Source organism: Ptychodera flava, chromosome 13, assembly GCF_041260155.1.
Source record: "Ptychodera flava strain L36383 chromosome 13, AS_Pfla_20210202, whole genome shotgun sequence".
NCBI classification, from domain to species: domain Eukaryota; kingdom Metazoa; phylum Hemichordata; class Enteropneusta; family Ptychoderidae; genus Ptychodera; species Ptychodera flava.
Window position 1 is genome coordinate 37,671,450 of NC_091940.1, and position 11,216 is coordinate 37,682,665.

Genomic DNA, 11,216 nt, shown 5'->3' on the forward strand with positions numbered 1-11,216 from the left:
AAATTATGGTTTACAATGTTTGGCTATACTGTGTAACATAGCTCTTACACTCAGTATGTGCTCGCTGTCGTCTTTATTCCCTTGAAGTTGCTCGTTTTTATTGGACCTTTAGAAAACTTATGTAATACAGCAGTGATAATTTTATCAATGTTTCTGTTAATGGTGCAACCAATTATCAACCATTCCTTCCTATAAACATTGCATTTTGATACATAGAAAAAAAACCTGTAATACTTCTTGCATTTATAAGTTTGATTATGACATGTCTCAAGCCATCTACAGGTTGAATTCTCATTGTTTGTTTGTTTTTGTCTGTAAAACAGGAACATGTCATAGGTCAAAGTCTCCTTATTGATGCGACTAGTATCCAAGTATAAAACATGTCAGCTGTCATGGCTACGAAGCAATTGGACAGCAAGCTATAATTACAGCGTACAGAAAATGCAATGTTACAAAATGAATGTTCTTTGCTTTCATCAAATGGTTCATTAGCTACCTCTGATCTCTCAGATTTTATTCTCTTCAGAAAAAAAACAAAACAAAACACATCTTGCCTGTTTTTTTGTCATGCTGTGCATGCCATTGTTGGAATGTTGGCAAAATCTTGGTATAAAAACTACCATAGTTTCTTCACAAATATTTGACCAGTGTCATGTTGTATGTTTATCCCATGATTCCGTTTAGAATGCAAACAATCCCAGTCACCTATTAATATTCCAGATTGGTCTAGGGCTGTTATGTGACCTATCCAGGGATTAGATACAACAAGCTGTTTTATTTCAGTGATATTGAAAGATATCTGTCGATTTGAAAAATTAATAGACGTTCCTTAATTGGTCTGTGTCATGTGACCATCTGTGAAATGAGATACAAGTTTTTTGATTGGTCAAACGTTGTTGATTGACAATCTGTGAAGTAGCAGCTCAGCAAGAACAGGTCTGAAAAATCTATCTTGAAATTTAATCCCTATTATGATATGAATAATAATTACAGAGGCATGGTCATGTACTATGTCTACACACACACATACACATACTTGATCATCGCATTGCATATCAAAACACATGTGATCAAAATAACCATAGATGTTGTTTATGAAAGCCGGAGCTTTATTATCACAGCAATCATCAGTGTTACAGTCAAAACTAGCTGACAGTTTCCTGCTGATAAAGTGTCAGCATGCATTCATGAAACTTCCATTTAATTTAATATTGGTTTCAAGAGATTTGTCACAAACCACTGATCATGGTACTGATACACTGCTGAACAAGGCTGATATTCATAACGAAATACATTTTTCTATGTGGTAGCTGAATTTCATACAATTTTCTAAAAATAGTACTATCTGAGAGTTAGACCATATGATGCCATATAATAATCTTACATGTCTTTAGGTCAGCCTGCCAACAACATTGAGTTTATCAAATCCACCAATGATTTATAGTAACATTATAAACACCATCAGTTTATGCTCAAACCCCCCCCCCCCCTAAAAAAAAGCAAAATTATCTAAATAACCTACGGCTAGTATACCTATGGATGACCTCACTTGCATATTTTCAAATTGTGATAAAATGAATACATACAGTTCAACCTGTCCCAATGGCTACAGTGGTCACTTTGTTGTAGAAACATAACATACATGTTAACTTTAAGGGCCTGTAAAGACAGCCACCTCCCTTATGTGGTCAGTGGCAATATGTAATTGCTTCAATTTGGTACAAAACCCTGTGTATAATGGTCAGCATATCTGATTTTGAATGACCTCTTCAAAAACGCTCAGAAGCAAGAAGTATTCTGATTGCTGTAAAAAGTACATCATAATCACAAATGCATATACTGTGATTTTCAAGAGACTCATAATTTTTGTGTGTGTGATTTTTGCTGCCATCTTTTCCTAAAGTCACCCGTCATCTCACCACCTACACTGAAAGTACCCTCTACAGAAAAGCCACCTCCATATTAAACACCTACATCCTGGTCATAAGGGTTATGGCATCTGTTTAATATTATCCCAGGGGGCCATGCATTAGTAGAAGCACATCACTATTCCCTGATGCCATAGGCCGAGGGGTATAGCAATGTGTTTCTAGTCGCTCAAGACCACGACAGGGTAATAAATGGGTGCTATAGCCCAACTTAAGACCAGGTTAGACTGCATTTACAAATAAAGGGGGGCTGGAGGAATTCAGGGGGATCAAAAATTTTAGGGGTAGTAGGGGTAGGGGACTTGAAGTTTTGCTATGCCTGTAAGGGTTGTGTTGGCAAGCTGAAGACTGGAAAGTTCAACATGCTGTAGGGACCAGAACAAGAACACAGTTCTATAAACTGAACTAAAATATTGTCAAAATTATGGTAAGTAATGCAGCTACTGCCCTGCTCTTGCCTACAGGGAGTGTCGCAGTCACTGCATACCTGCAGTGACAGAGATAGCTCTGACTTAGATGTAGTTGAAGAAGAGTTTGGGTCATATGATGCTCATGACAATGAAACTACTTGTACACAAGATAAGGCTAGACAGCAACAAATGGGAAGACCAGGAGACTTGACAGTTACCAGGGATTTTTGAATTCTTGCGTATGAGAATAATCAAATATCAAAGAAAAGAGATGGGTTCGCCATGCTTGATTTTCTACAAATGTATGATGAAAAGTCATTGTTCTTGACAAAAATCAATTAAAATCAAAATATAAAACTATCCAAGTTCGTAAGAAGTGAATGAAATTTTCACATTCTCATTGTACAATAACACAAAAGTAACACTTCGAACAGTAAAGACTCTAAATGAAAAAATGTGTGAATAAATAGAACTATTTTTTACCGAATTTGCCATTATTACATCCAAAATTTCTGAGATAAAAATGTTTATTTGATGGAATATTTTAATTTTCCTGTATTTTCAATTTTGTAAAACTTTTATAAGTAGCATCTTAGTCATATGTCTTGTACTTTTGAAAAGAAATTACGGTAGGTCACTCTGCTCAGTTTTTCACAATTTGACAAAATGTAGCCAGAAATTCAAAATTTGCATTCTCTCTCATGATTGTCATTTTGACCTAGCCAGAGTTGGATGAACGCAAGTCTGCTTAGACTGATAAACCCCAAAAGTCCACTGATGCATTTCAAAATGAATAAATTTAAGAACTTGCCTCAGGAATATGGCTCTGCATGAACAAGGTAGTGTCGAACATTTGCGAGCAGAACTGCGCAGTACATGTTTAGGTACATGTCATGAGAAGTTTATTGGGCGATTTCTCCGCAGCGGACACAGTAGTGCCAATTTCTTAACAAAAAGAAGCAAAAATGTCCGTAGCATACCGTATAACGTCCTTGGCTGCACTTGAATCTTTGCTGTCAATGCGCTTTTCAAGTTCCTACGCTGTTGAACTAGAAAATGTTGTTTTAGTCAGAGGCTCGTTGCTCATCTCGGGCGCTCATCATGCTCTAATCACCCGCTATTTTTTGAAAGTTGCAGACGGCACCAAAGCGTAACGTCACGTGACCGGGCACTTTTTCGAGAATAGGGAAGTAGTTTCAGAAAAATGACGTCATATTTTTCGAACAAATAAGAACTCGTTATCTATTTTCACATGACGTGTTCTGGCGAATTGCGACATGGAATGAGCATGTGTTATAATTATAAATCGATATAGGGCCTATATACTTTTTCTTAGTCACTTGTGTAACCACAATACACAGGTTTCACTGTAGGCCTTACTACATTCAGTGATATTTTGTCCAGCAAAAACTCACTAAGACCGAAAACTATGACATTTTTGAAATAAATTTAGGGGTCTCTTTGGATCACCCTACAGAGATTTATTCAAACTATTACACAAAGTGCTGGATTTAAAAAAAAATATTATTTGAAATGTTCGGTCTTCGAAATGGCAGGCCAGATGTTTGGTTTTCACTATTTTCCTAAGGTTTACATTACTCACCTTAATTCAAATCTCAATGAAGCAGCAGTTTTCTGTGGTTGTTAATTTTAGGAGCAAACTTCAAAACAACTGTTCGAGCTACCCTCGTGTGTGATTTTCTGGTGTGCAGTGCAAGATTAAATTGGTGGCTCTGCATTGTTACGTGTGGATGAAACATCATAGTTGAATCGACTATGCTGTAACTGTTTAATCGAAATTCCTTGATTATATTAGTTATGATATTTAATACGAAAGAACGATTTATCTTTAAATGGTATCAAATTCAACTTGATTTCAGAAATACAATATTCTTGTGAATGGTGCTAATGTTGGTATACTGACCTGAAAAATTCATTAAATATTCGCGGAAATCTATTTTACCGCCGAACACATCTATTGCAGTTTGTAAATACGCTTCATTCTCTTGGCCGGTTTTTAAGGTCGTAAACAACTCTAACACCACAGCAAAGAGAATGCAATCGAAGGACGTGTATAATACTGAGAACATATCAACTCGTATGTCAATCATTTTTAGTTTGTTGTTATCTGTGACATATCTCTAGCCATAATCGGCCAGTATATACCATGTATTTTAATATTATTTCTTCACGCAGTTTAACAATAAAGTCTTATATCAGAGTTCTTTTGATTTGGGAATAATGAAAGTAAGGGGTGTTTGGTTATCGTTGTCTTCCTATATACCAAATCTCAATAAAAAAATTGTTTACATTCAGCAAAACAATACAAGTCAACAAAGTGGAAAAACTCAAAACGTCTCTTGAATGAATGCCACGCATTACAAATACCCTTTTGACACTTTGGTTCAAATTATCAATTTAACTCAATGTTGACTCCAGGTCATCGGCAGTCACTGCTGTTTCTTTATCGTGCCTTTCTCGGAGGTAATGGCGGAGGTGCTCCTCGGTCGTGCTTACCAACCTTGAGAGAGATAGAGCGACAGACAGACAGACAGACAGAGATAGAGACAGAGACAGACATACAGATAAATCATAAGTAATGGCTAATGAAACAAGCAATATAATGCAAGAAGATTGGAATAAAAACTGTGCAGTATTTCACACGAACTGTACTTTCCCATTATATTTAGTGGTTTTTTGTTGTTGTTGTTTCCTGTGAAATGAGAACACATTAAGTGACACCACCTGAGTAACCGGTTGAACTTCATTAATATACTGAAAATGTTGGATCGTAGATCAAAAATTCTTACCCCAGACCGTGACTCATCAATCGGCAGGCCACTACACTTGGCGTTTTGTTTTGGCGGTAGTGACGGAGGTCGCTGTGAAATCTGACCGTGTTCTGGCGAGTCCAGAATATTTCTGTTACCATCACAAACGTTTGACTGAAATCAAAAACCGACACAAAAGTAAGTACTCATGTTTCAATCGCGTAGTTTTCCAGGAAAGGCAAATTATATTAACACGTGACTGTTCAGTGCAGAGAAGGCTCGTAAGCAAGACGGGGGTATTACTTAGATACAGAAATGCACAACTGTACCGTACATAATTTACTACCAGACTCGGACAGAAAGTTAAGAAAAACTTTTGGAATTTTAGTATTATTTATGCTAAAATTTGGCATACTGTTCTAGCATTAATATTTGATTGTAAATTTAAAAAAAAACACAACAGTATTGACAGTATTGAGTGACAGCTTCCTTTCGTATTGAATTTCATGTAGCCAGTACATTCACGTGAAGGGAAACAGTCGTCTGAACTGCGCCTGTGCGAGTTTCTTGTTTAGAAAAAATGCATTTCGTGCATGATATATAGATGAACCTCATCATCATAGCTGCAACATTGAAATTATACGATGTAGATTATGACAGACATGGTTTAACTTTCCGACGACTGTATCCCTTTAAAGTAACTTTCATCAGGTTGTTCTGGTTTCAGCGCAAAAAATGCTAAGTGCTGAGCAACATATTCATTACACGAACAAATTAATTGTTTATATCATGCAATGATCACACATCTTAAACATTTTGAGCAGTTTTTCGTTCTGTTCAGGACTGATGGTTTTCTTTTTGAGAGAAAATTTTACAGTCTTGGATTTCAACTTCATGTAACTCCTGGGGGAATTTTCCACCGACCGAAGTCACAGAAAAATACATTACATTTCAAAACAGGCAAATATCCAAAATTGTGTCATTCTCATACAGCTCGAAGACCGTGGATGCTCACCCCATTAATCCATTGGGGAGAAGACCCAACGATAGCGCATTTCAACGGTGTTCTGCTTTTGCTTTGCCAGTTTTTAAGATAATGTGAAAATCGTACATAGCAAATTTAAACAAAGCATTTCTTATATAAGCAGACCCAAAGCCAGACCACAGGAAAAAATCTGTCTTGGAAAACTTTCCCTTGAATGGAGTGTTCAGGTATTATGACTAGGGGTGCGAAATATGCAGTGTACATAAAAATATGTCTATAAACATTTAATCTTAAAACAATACAAGCAATGGAGTGGGGGTTATCATCTTTCAAGAAGTTTCCGGCCGACGTTCGGCCATAATAACTATGAACCATTCTTATCAACATCAACTCTTCCATCAGGACAATCTAATATCGCTTATTACAAAAATGTGATGGGAGCATCATAAAAATGGGAATAAACATTTTTTTACAACTGCTTTTCTGATCATATATTATTGATAATACCTACCCGATAGCACGGGCTTGTTAGAAGGTCACACTGCGGCAGAGGCTTCTGAAATAGACATGTCAAAGGCCACGTTTTATTAAATATTCAAAAAGCGAGTCCACTCAGACTTTGTTCCGTGATTCTAATTGTGTATTGATATGCCTGTACGTGTATCGGAAGGTAAGAAGCTGCATTTGTCTAGATGACCGAAAAGTCTGTTGACCCGAACTCATGAAGTTTAGTCCACTTGGACCGTTATGGTAAATATTGTATGAACATTTAGGCTTACCTGTTGATGAAACAGTATCAATGCTTCTAGGCTATTGTGTTGCTCGTTTTCGCCGACAATTTCATATTTACCGTTTGATTTTTGGTCTATCATGTAATGAAGACATCGTTTTCTAGTCCTGAAACACGATGTTAGGAGTTACGTCAGTGGCATGGGGAGGGAATTTCCGTTTTGGTAAATTTTGTACAATACAGTCAATTCCCGAATAGGTTAAATCGTTCAGTAACGAAACGTGCTGATAGAAAATCTGACAAGCCGAAGCTTCAGTCTCACTCACAGTCAAAAGAGACAAAAGAAAGATATAAAAGAATTGACATCATTCAGCAAAATTTACTATTGTCAACCATGCAAGACAATGAAGACATACCTTGTCGTTAGAGAAAAGCCGGGTCTACTTTCGCTAACTCGGATTAAGTAACTTCCTCTTGGTTTGCCTTTTAAAAGATCCTCTGCTTCTCTGGACGCAGAAACATTAGAATGAAAATGTTTTAGGGGAGAATTCGATGCATTCAATTTTAACACGATTTGAACTAATTTGGGATAATTGGATGGTGAAGTAATGCCTTTAAAATCTGCAAATGTAAGCTAATCTGCTTTTCTTTTTACGTTATACACTTGTTTTTATGAGCAATTCGTACTATTGAGACATTCAGCCATAGGGCACCTAACATTTTTAAGAAATTTGAAAATCATGAAGATCCAATTATCCCAAATTAGTTCCAATCGTGGTTTTTTCATTGTTACATGACATTACACTGTGTTATATTAAAACTGTATTCTGGTGTGTTTTTACAGGATGTTGGGTTTCAAAAAATTGGTCTGTTGCCAAAGTAAATCTTGTTTCTTCTAAACTCACGTTAGCGATATCCTGGATGAGTTTCCGCGGTTTTTTTCCAGGATTTCGTGTAATCTCGGTGATGACTAGAATCGAATGACACGAGTTCCTCTTAAATGAGTAGGTGAGGTTGTTTGTCAGCTTTACCGAGAAGCAAATTGCAATGGAAAAACAAAGGACCAGCACCATGTAAATACACAATATCAACAATAACTAACACGGGAACTAGGGATTGGAGACTGCCCCTTTAATATTGGGGAATCCAACGGCTGGTTGTGTGGTAGTATAGGATCTCTCCGGGAGCAGTGCAAACGCGCTCATGGTGTTCCATCGTCCGCTCGCACGGGTCCATTACTTCCCACTAATACCGGGAAGAATCCAGCTGCCCACACAAGAGACCTTGGCAAGCGAAGATGATAGTGTTCGGAATACAGCAACTTAGATAACTTCCCTCTAGACTTGTGATGTCGGAAAAAATGCAATCTTGCTGACAATGTGCGTTCAAAGTACACTGAATTATACACTCACCCACTAATACTGTGAATACTATATGTATACAGAAATTGAATCATAGCATTTATTAATGACATATTTTTATCCGGTCGCAAATACGACAAAACCCCCAAGTGGCGAAAATGACGCTATGGAGCCTTACTTTCTGGATATCGCTCCGTGAAACCACGGTGATTGTTGAAGCACTACATCTGACTCCAAATTTGTCGCACAACCTCCAAAGGCGCCGGTGTCTTTGACATTTGAACTCTGCCGATTACCAAAATAAGTTTATAGGTAATTGGAACTACACTTACATACGAGTTTAAGAGTGGCCTTACATGAATTCATTTACATCTAGTGAATCATATGAATGGACAATAACGTTTCGCGTTGTAGTCAACGCTATATTTGGAAACAATGGTTTCTTTACAGTATTCACCTCAAACACGATTGAAACTAATTTGGGATAATTGGATGGTGAAGTAAAGTCGATTTAATCTACAAATGAAATCTCATCTGCTTTTCTTTTTACATTACACACTTGTTTTTATGAGTAATTTGTATTATTGGTCCATCAGCTATACGGCACCTAAGACTTTTGAGAAATTTGAAAAATATGAAAATCCAATTATCCCAAATTAGTTCCAATCGTGTTTTCAATGTAACTCACTAAATGGGTAATCAGAAATACGACATGCACTTAGAAATTACGTCATGATAATTCACTTCAGTCCGACACAGAAAGGTTACAAAAAAGGAAAACAGTCTGAGCCAATTCAAGAAACGGAGAAAAGAGAAGATATTATATGGTAAATTCATCTTGCAAAAAAACTCTTTTGATTCATGGTGTCGCAATACTACTGGTTTAAAATGCAGGCTACATTGCTATCGGTTGACTTTCGACGATTATTAACTTCAAGATACAACTTCTCAATATTTTTTGTCATTATTCGGCATCAATTAAGTAAAATGGAACATCTCCATTACTCATGGCAAAATAGGCTGTATAGTTACTAATATTCATTTATTTTAATTTTAAAATATCACTATTTCATCTGAGAGATCAGATATTACCGATACAGAATTTCATGCCATTTATCAAGTTTATTGACCTTTGAACTCTTTGAAGTATTTCTTAACTATAAATCAAATCCGAAAATATCGAACATTGTCACGAATTGAGTACGTTATCTCAGTTCTTAGCATTGACGTAAAATATATCACGATAGTTACGTTAACCTGCAAGTACGGGGTGTTGCTTATCATTCAAGTATCCTGGCGAGAAAAGTTTTAATGAACTTCTGCTTATTTGTTTGCGGCGTTTATCGCTTGGTTTTACATCATGTTTCGAAACAAAACTCACCGCAAATCCTGTACGCTCCCCTGTTGTGATTTGTACTGGATTCGAATCTGGGCCCGGTATGCGTTGCAAGTTGGCCGTGCGATTCGGGTAACTGGTCGCTCCCGTACAGCTGCGTATGTGATAAGACTGCTGACAAGTTTGACAATACGATGCTTGACATTTGAAACAAGAAAATTCAGATGGCATTTGGCAAATGGTGCACACTGCAGGGGGAAATCGTTCTCTCCCTCCAAGTTGTCCTCCGCCGCGCTGAAGTCTTTCAAGAACAGCTATCAGGGTGAAATTCTTCTTTAGGTCGTCAATTTCATTAGAATTTTTGAAGAGGAATGTCTGGCGACAAATTGGACAAACTAGAATATTCTTTTTCTCTCTCTTGTTCTTCAGAAGATCATGGAGACAGGAGCGACAAAAATTATGAGCACACGGCAACAAACGAGGATCATTGTAAATACTGAAACAAATAGGACACGACAACTCGTCCTCAAAAGACCTGGACATGATTGTCTGTGCCGTAACCACAACACATCACCTGAGACTTATCTGTCTTCGTCCGAAAGTCTTTCCTTCAACTTCAAATGATTTTTATCCTACAGACGTGGCTTCTCGTTGACGAAGAGGGTTGGAAATCGTCATTGCACTTGTGACCAACCAAGAGGGCTGTGGCGAATGAATTTTAATACACGACGTTTATAGAATAAGTATAACTCTACTTCCTTGTGTGTTCGTGTGCAGGGGGCGTCACTCGGGTCAAATGTGAATCCTCGCGTATCAGCATATAGTGCCACAGACTTGTAACTATGCCACCGCACATACTATACCGTGGGTGTGTTTCACAGACACGCAGATTGCTTAATTTTGGAAACTTCATGAGATAAACAGCTTACGGGTAAATTTTCTGAATTTTCTGAAGCCGAATTGTTGATGACGATTCGCAAAGCTGTAATAATCAGCCATTTGTGCAGAAATTAAATTTTTCATCAACGAATATTACGTTAAAATAAGCCTAGGATCGACTATAGATTTTTTATGATTCTTCCCATTGAATACATCTTTTATTAACTTAATTTAGAAGTTGTACAGAAAATAACTTTTTGTAATCTTATCTTCATTAGAAAAAAAAATTATTTTCCGATGAAATTGGCAAAGAAAATGGCGACAACCTATTAGCCTAGGGACTCAAGTACAGCATTCATAAGTAAAGGGTATCGGGAAAGTTTTGCATACTCATCTGGAATTAGAACATTATATATGATAATAACCTTATTAATGTGTGAGCAGCTTAAGTGATGAGGGGATAAAATCTGCTTCATATTCATATTCGTACATGTAGGCCTATCTGCGCACAAACGTGACGCAAATCCGTGTGTTGTGGAAGTCGTTGTCGTCACAGACCGGCGTTTTTATTGAGAAATATGAAATTTTGAAAAGATAGCGAAAGTCTTATTACACAATGAAATCATTTAAGGTATGTAAGTATGTGTTTACAGGCCTCAAATAAAAATATATGCATGCGAAATACACTTCCGTTTTGGAAGCAATGTATTTTCAATACGCGATGAAATTTTGAGAAGACGAGGCGAAAGATTATTAACAAGCAGTGCAAATGCTACTGTCTTTATTTCCAAACTAAATGTTACAAACTTTGAGCAC

General features: G+C 37.0%; 1 protein-coding gene across 2 annotated transcripts; it reads right to left on the bottom strand.

Annotated features, from left to right (window-relative positions):
• Positions 1-1,088: 1,088 nt before the first annotated feature.
• Positions 1,089-11,181, bottom strand: LOC139148373 (SH2 domain-containing protein 2A-like). 2 transcript variants are annotated; one of them, XM_070719799.1, is made up of 7 exons: positions 9,567-11,181; positions 8,364-8,470; positions 7,241-7,330; positions 6,874-6,991; positions 6,606-6,647; positions 5,149-5,283; positions 1,089-4,859 (listed from the first exon to the last, which is right to left on the bottom strand). In XM_070719799.1, the coding sequence occupies exons 1-7, from the start codon at positions 10,062-10,064 to the stop codon at positions 4,803-4,805; spliced, it is 1,047 nt and encodes a 348-aa protein (XP_070575900.1). In that variant the 5' UTR covers positions 10,065-11,181; the 3' UTR covers positions 1,089-4,802. The 2 variants fall into 2 exon arrangements, with proteins under 2 accessions (XP_070575900.1, XP_070575899.1); XM_070719798.1 differs by having other exon boundaries at positions 6,606-6,650.
• Between the last annotated feature and the right edge of the window lie 35 nt (positions 11,182-11,216).

Coding starts and splice junctions, on each gene's coding strand:
- LOC139148373 (XM_070719798.1), bottom strand. CDS start 10,064: ATGTCCAGGTCTTTTGAGGACGAGTTGTCGTGTCCTATTTGTTTCAGT. Junction 6,651..6,873: donor TGATACTGTTTCATCAACAG/GTAAGCCTAAAT, acceptor TGTCTATTTCAG/AAGCCTCTGCCGCAGTGTGA. Junction 4,860..5,148: donor TTGATGAGTCACGGTCTGGG/GTAAGAATTTTT, acceptor ATCTCTCTCAAG/GTTGGTAAGCACGACCGAGG.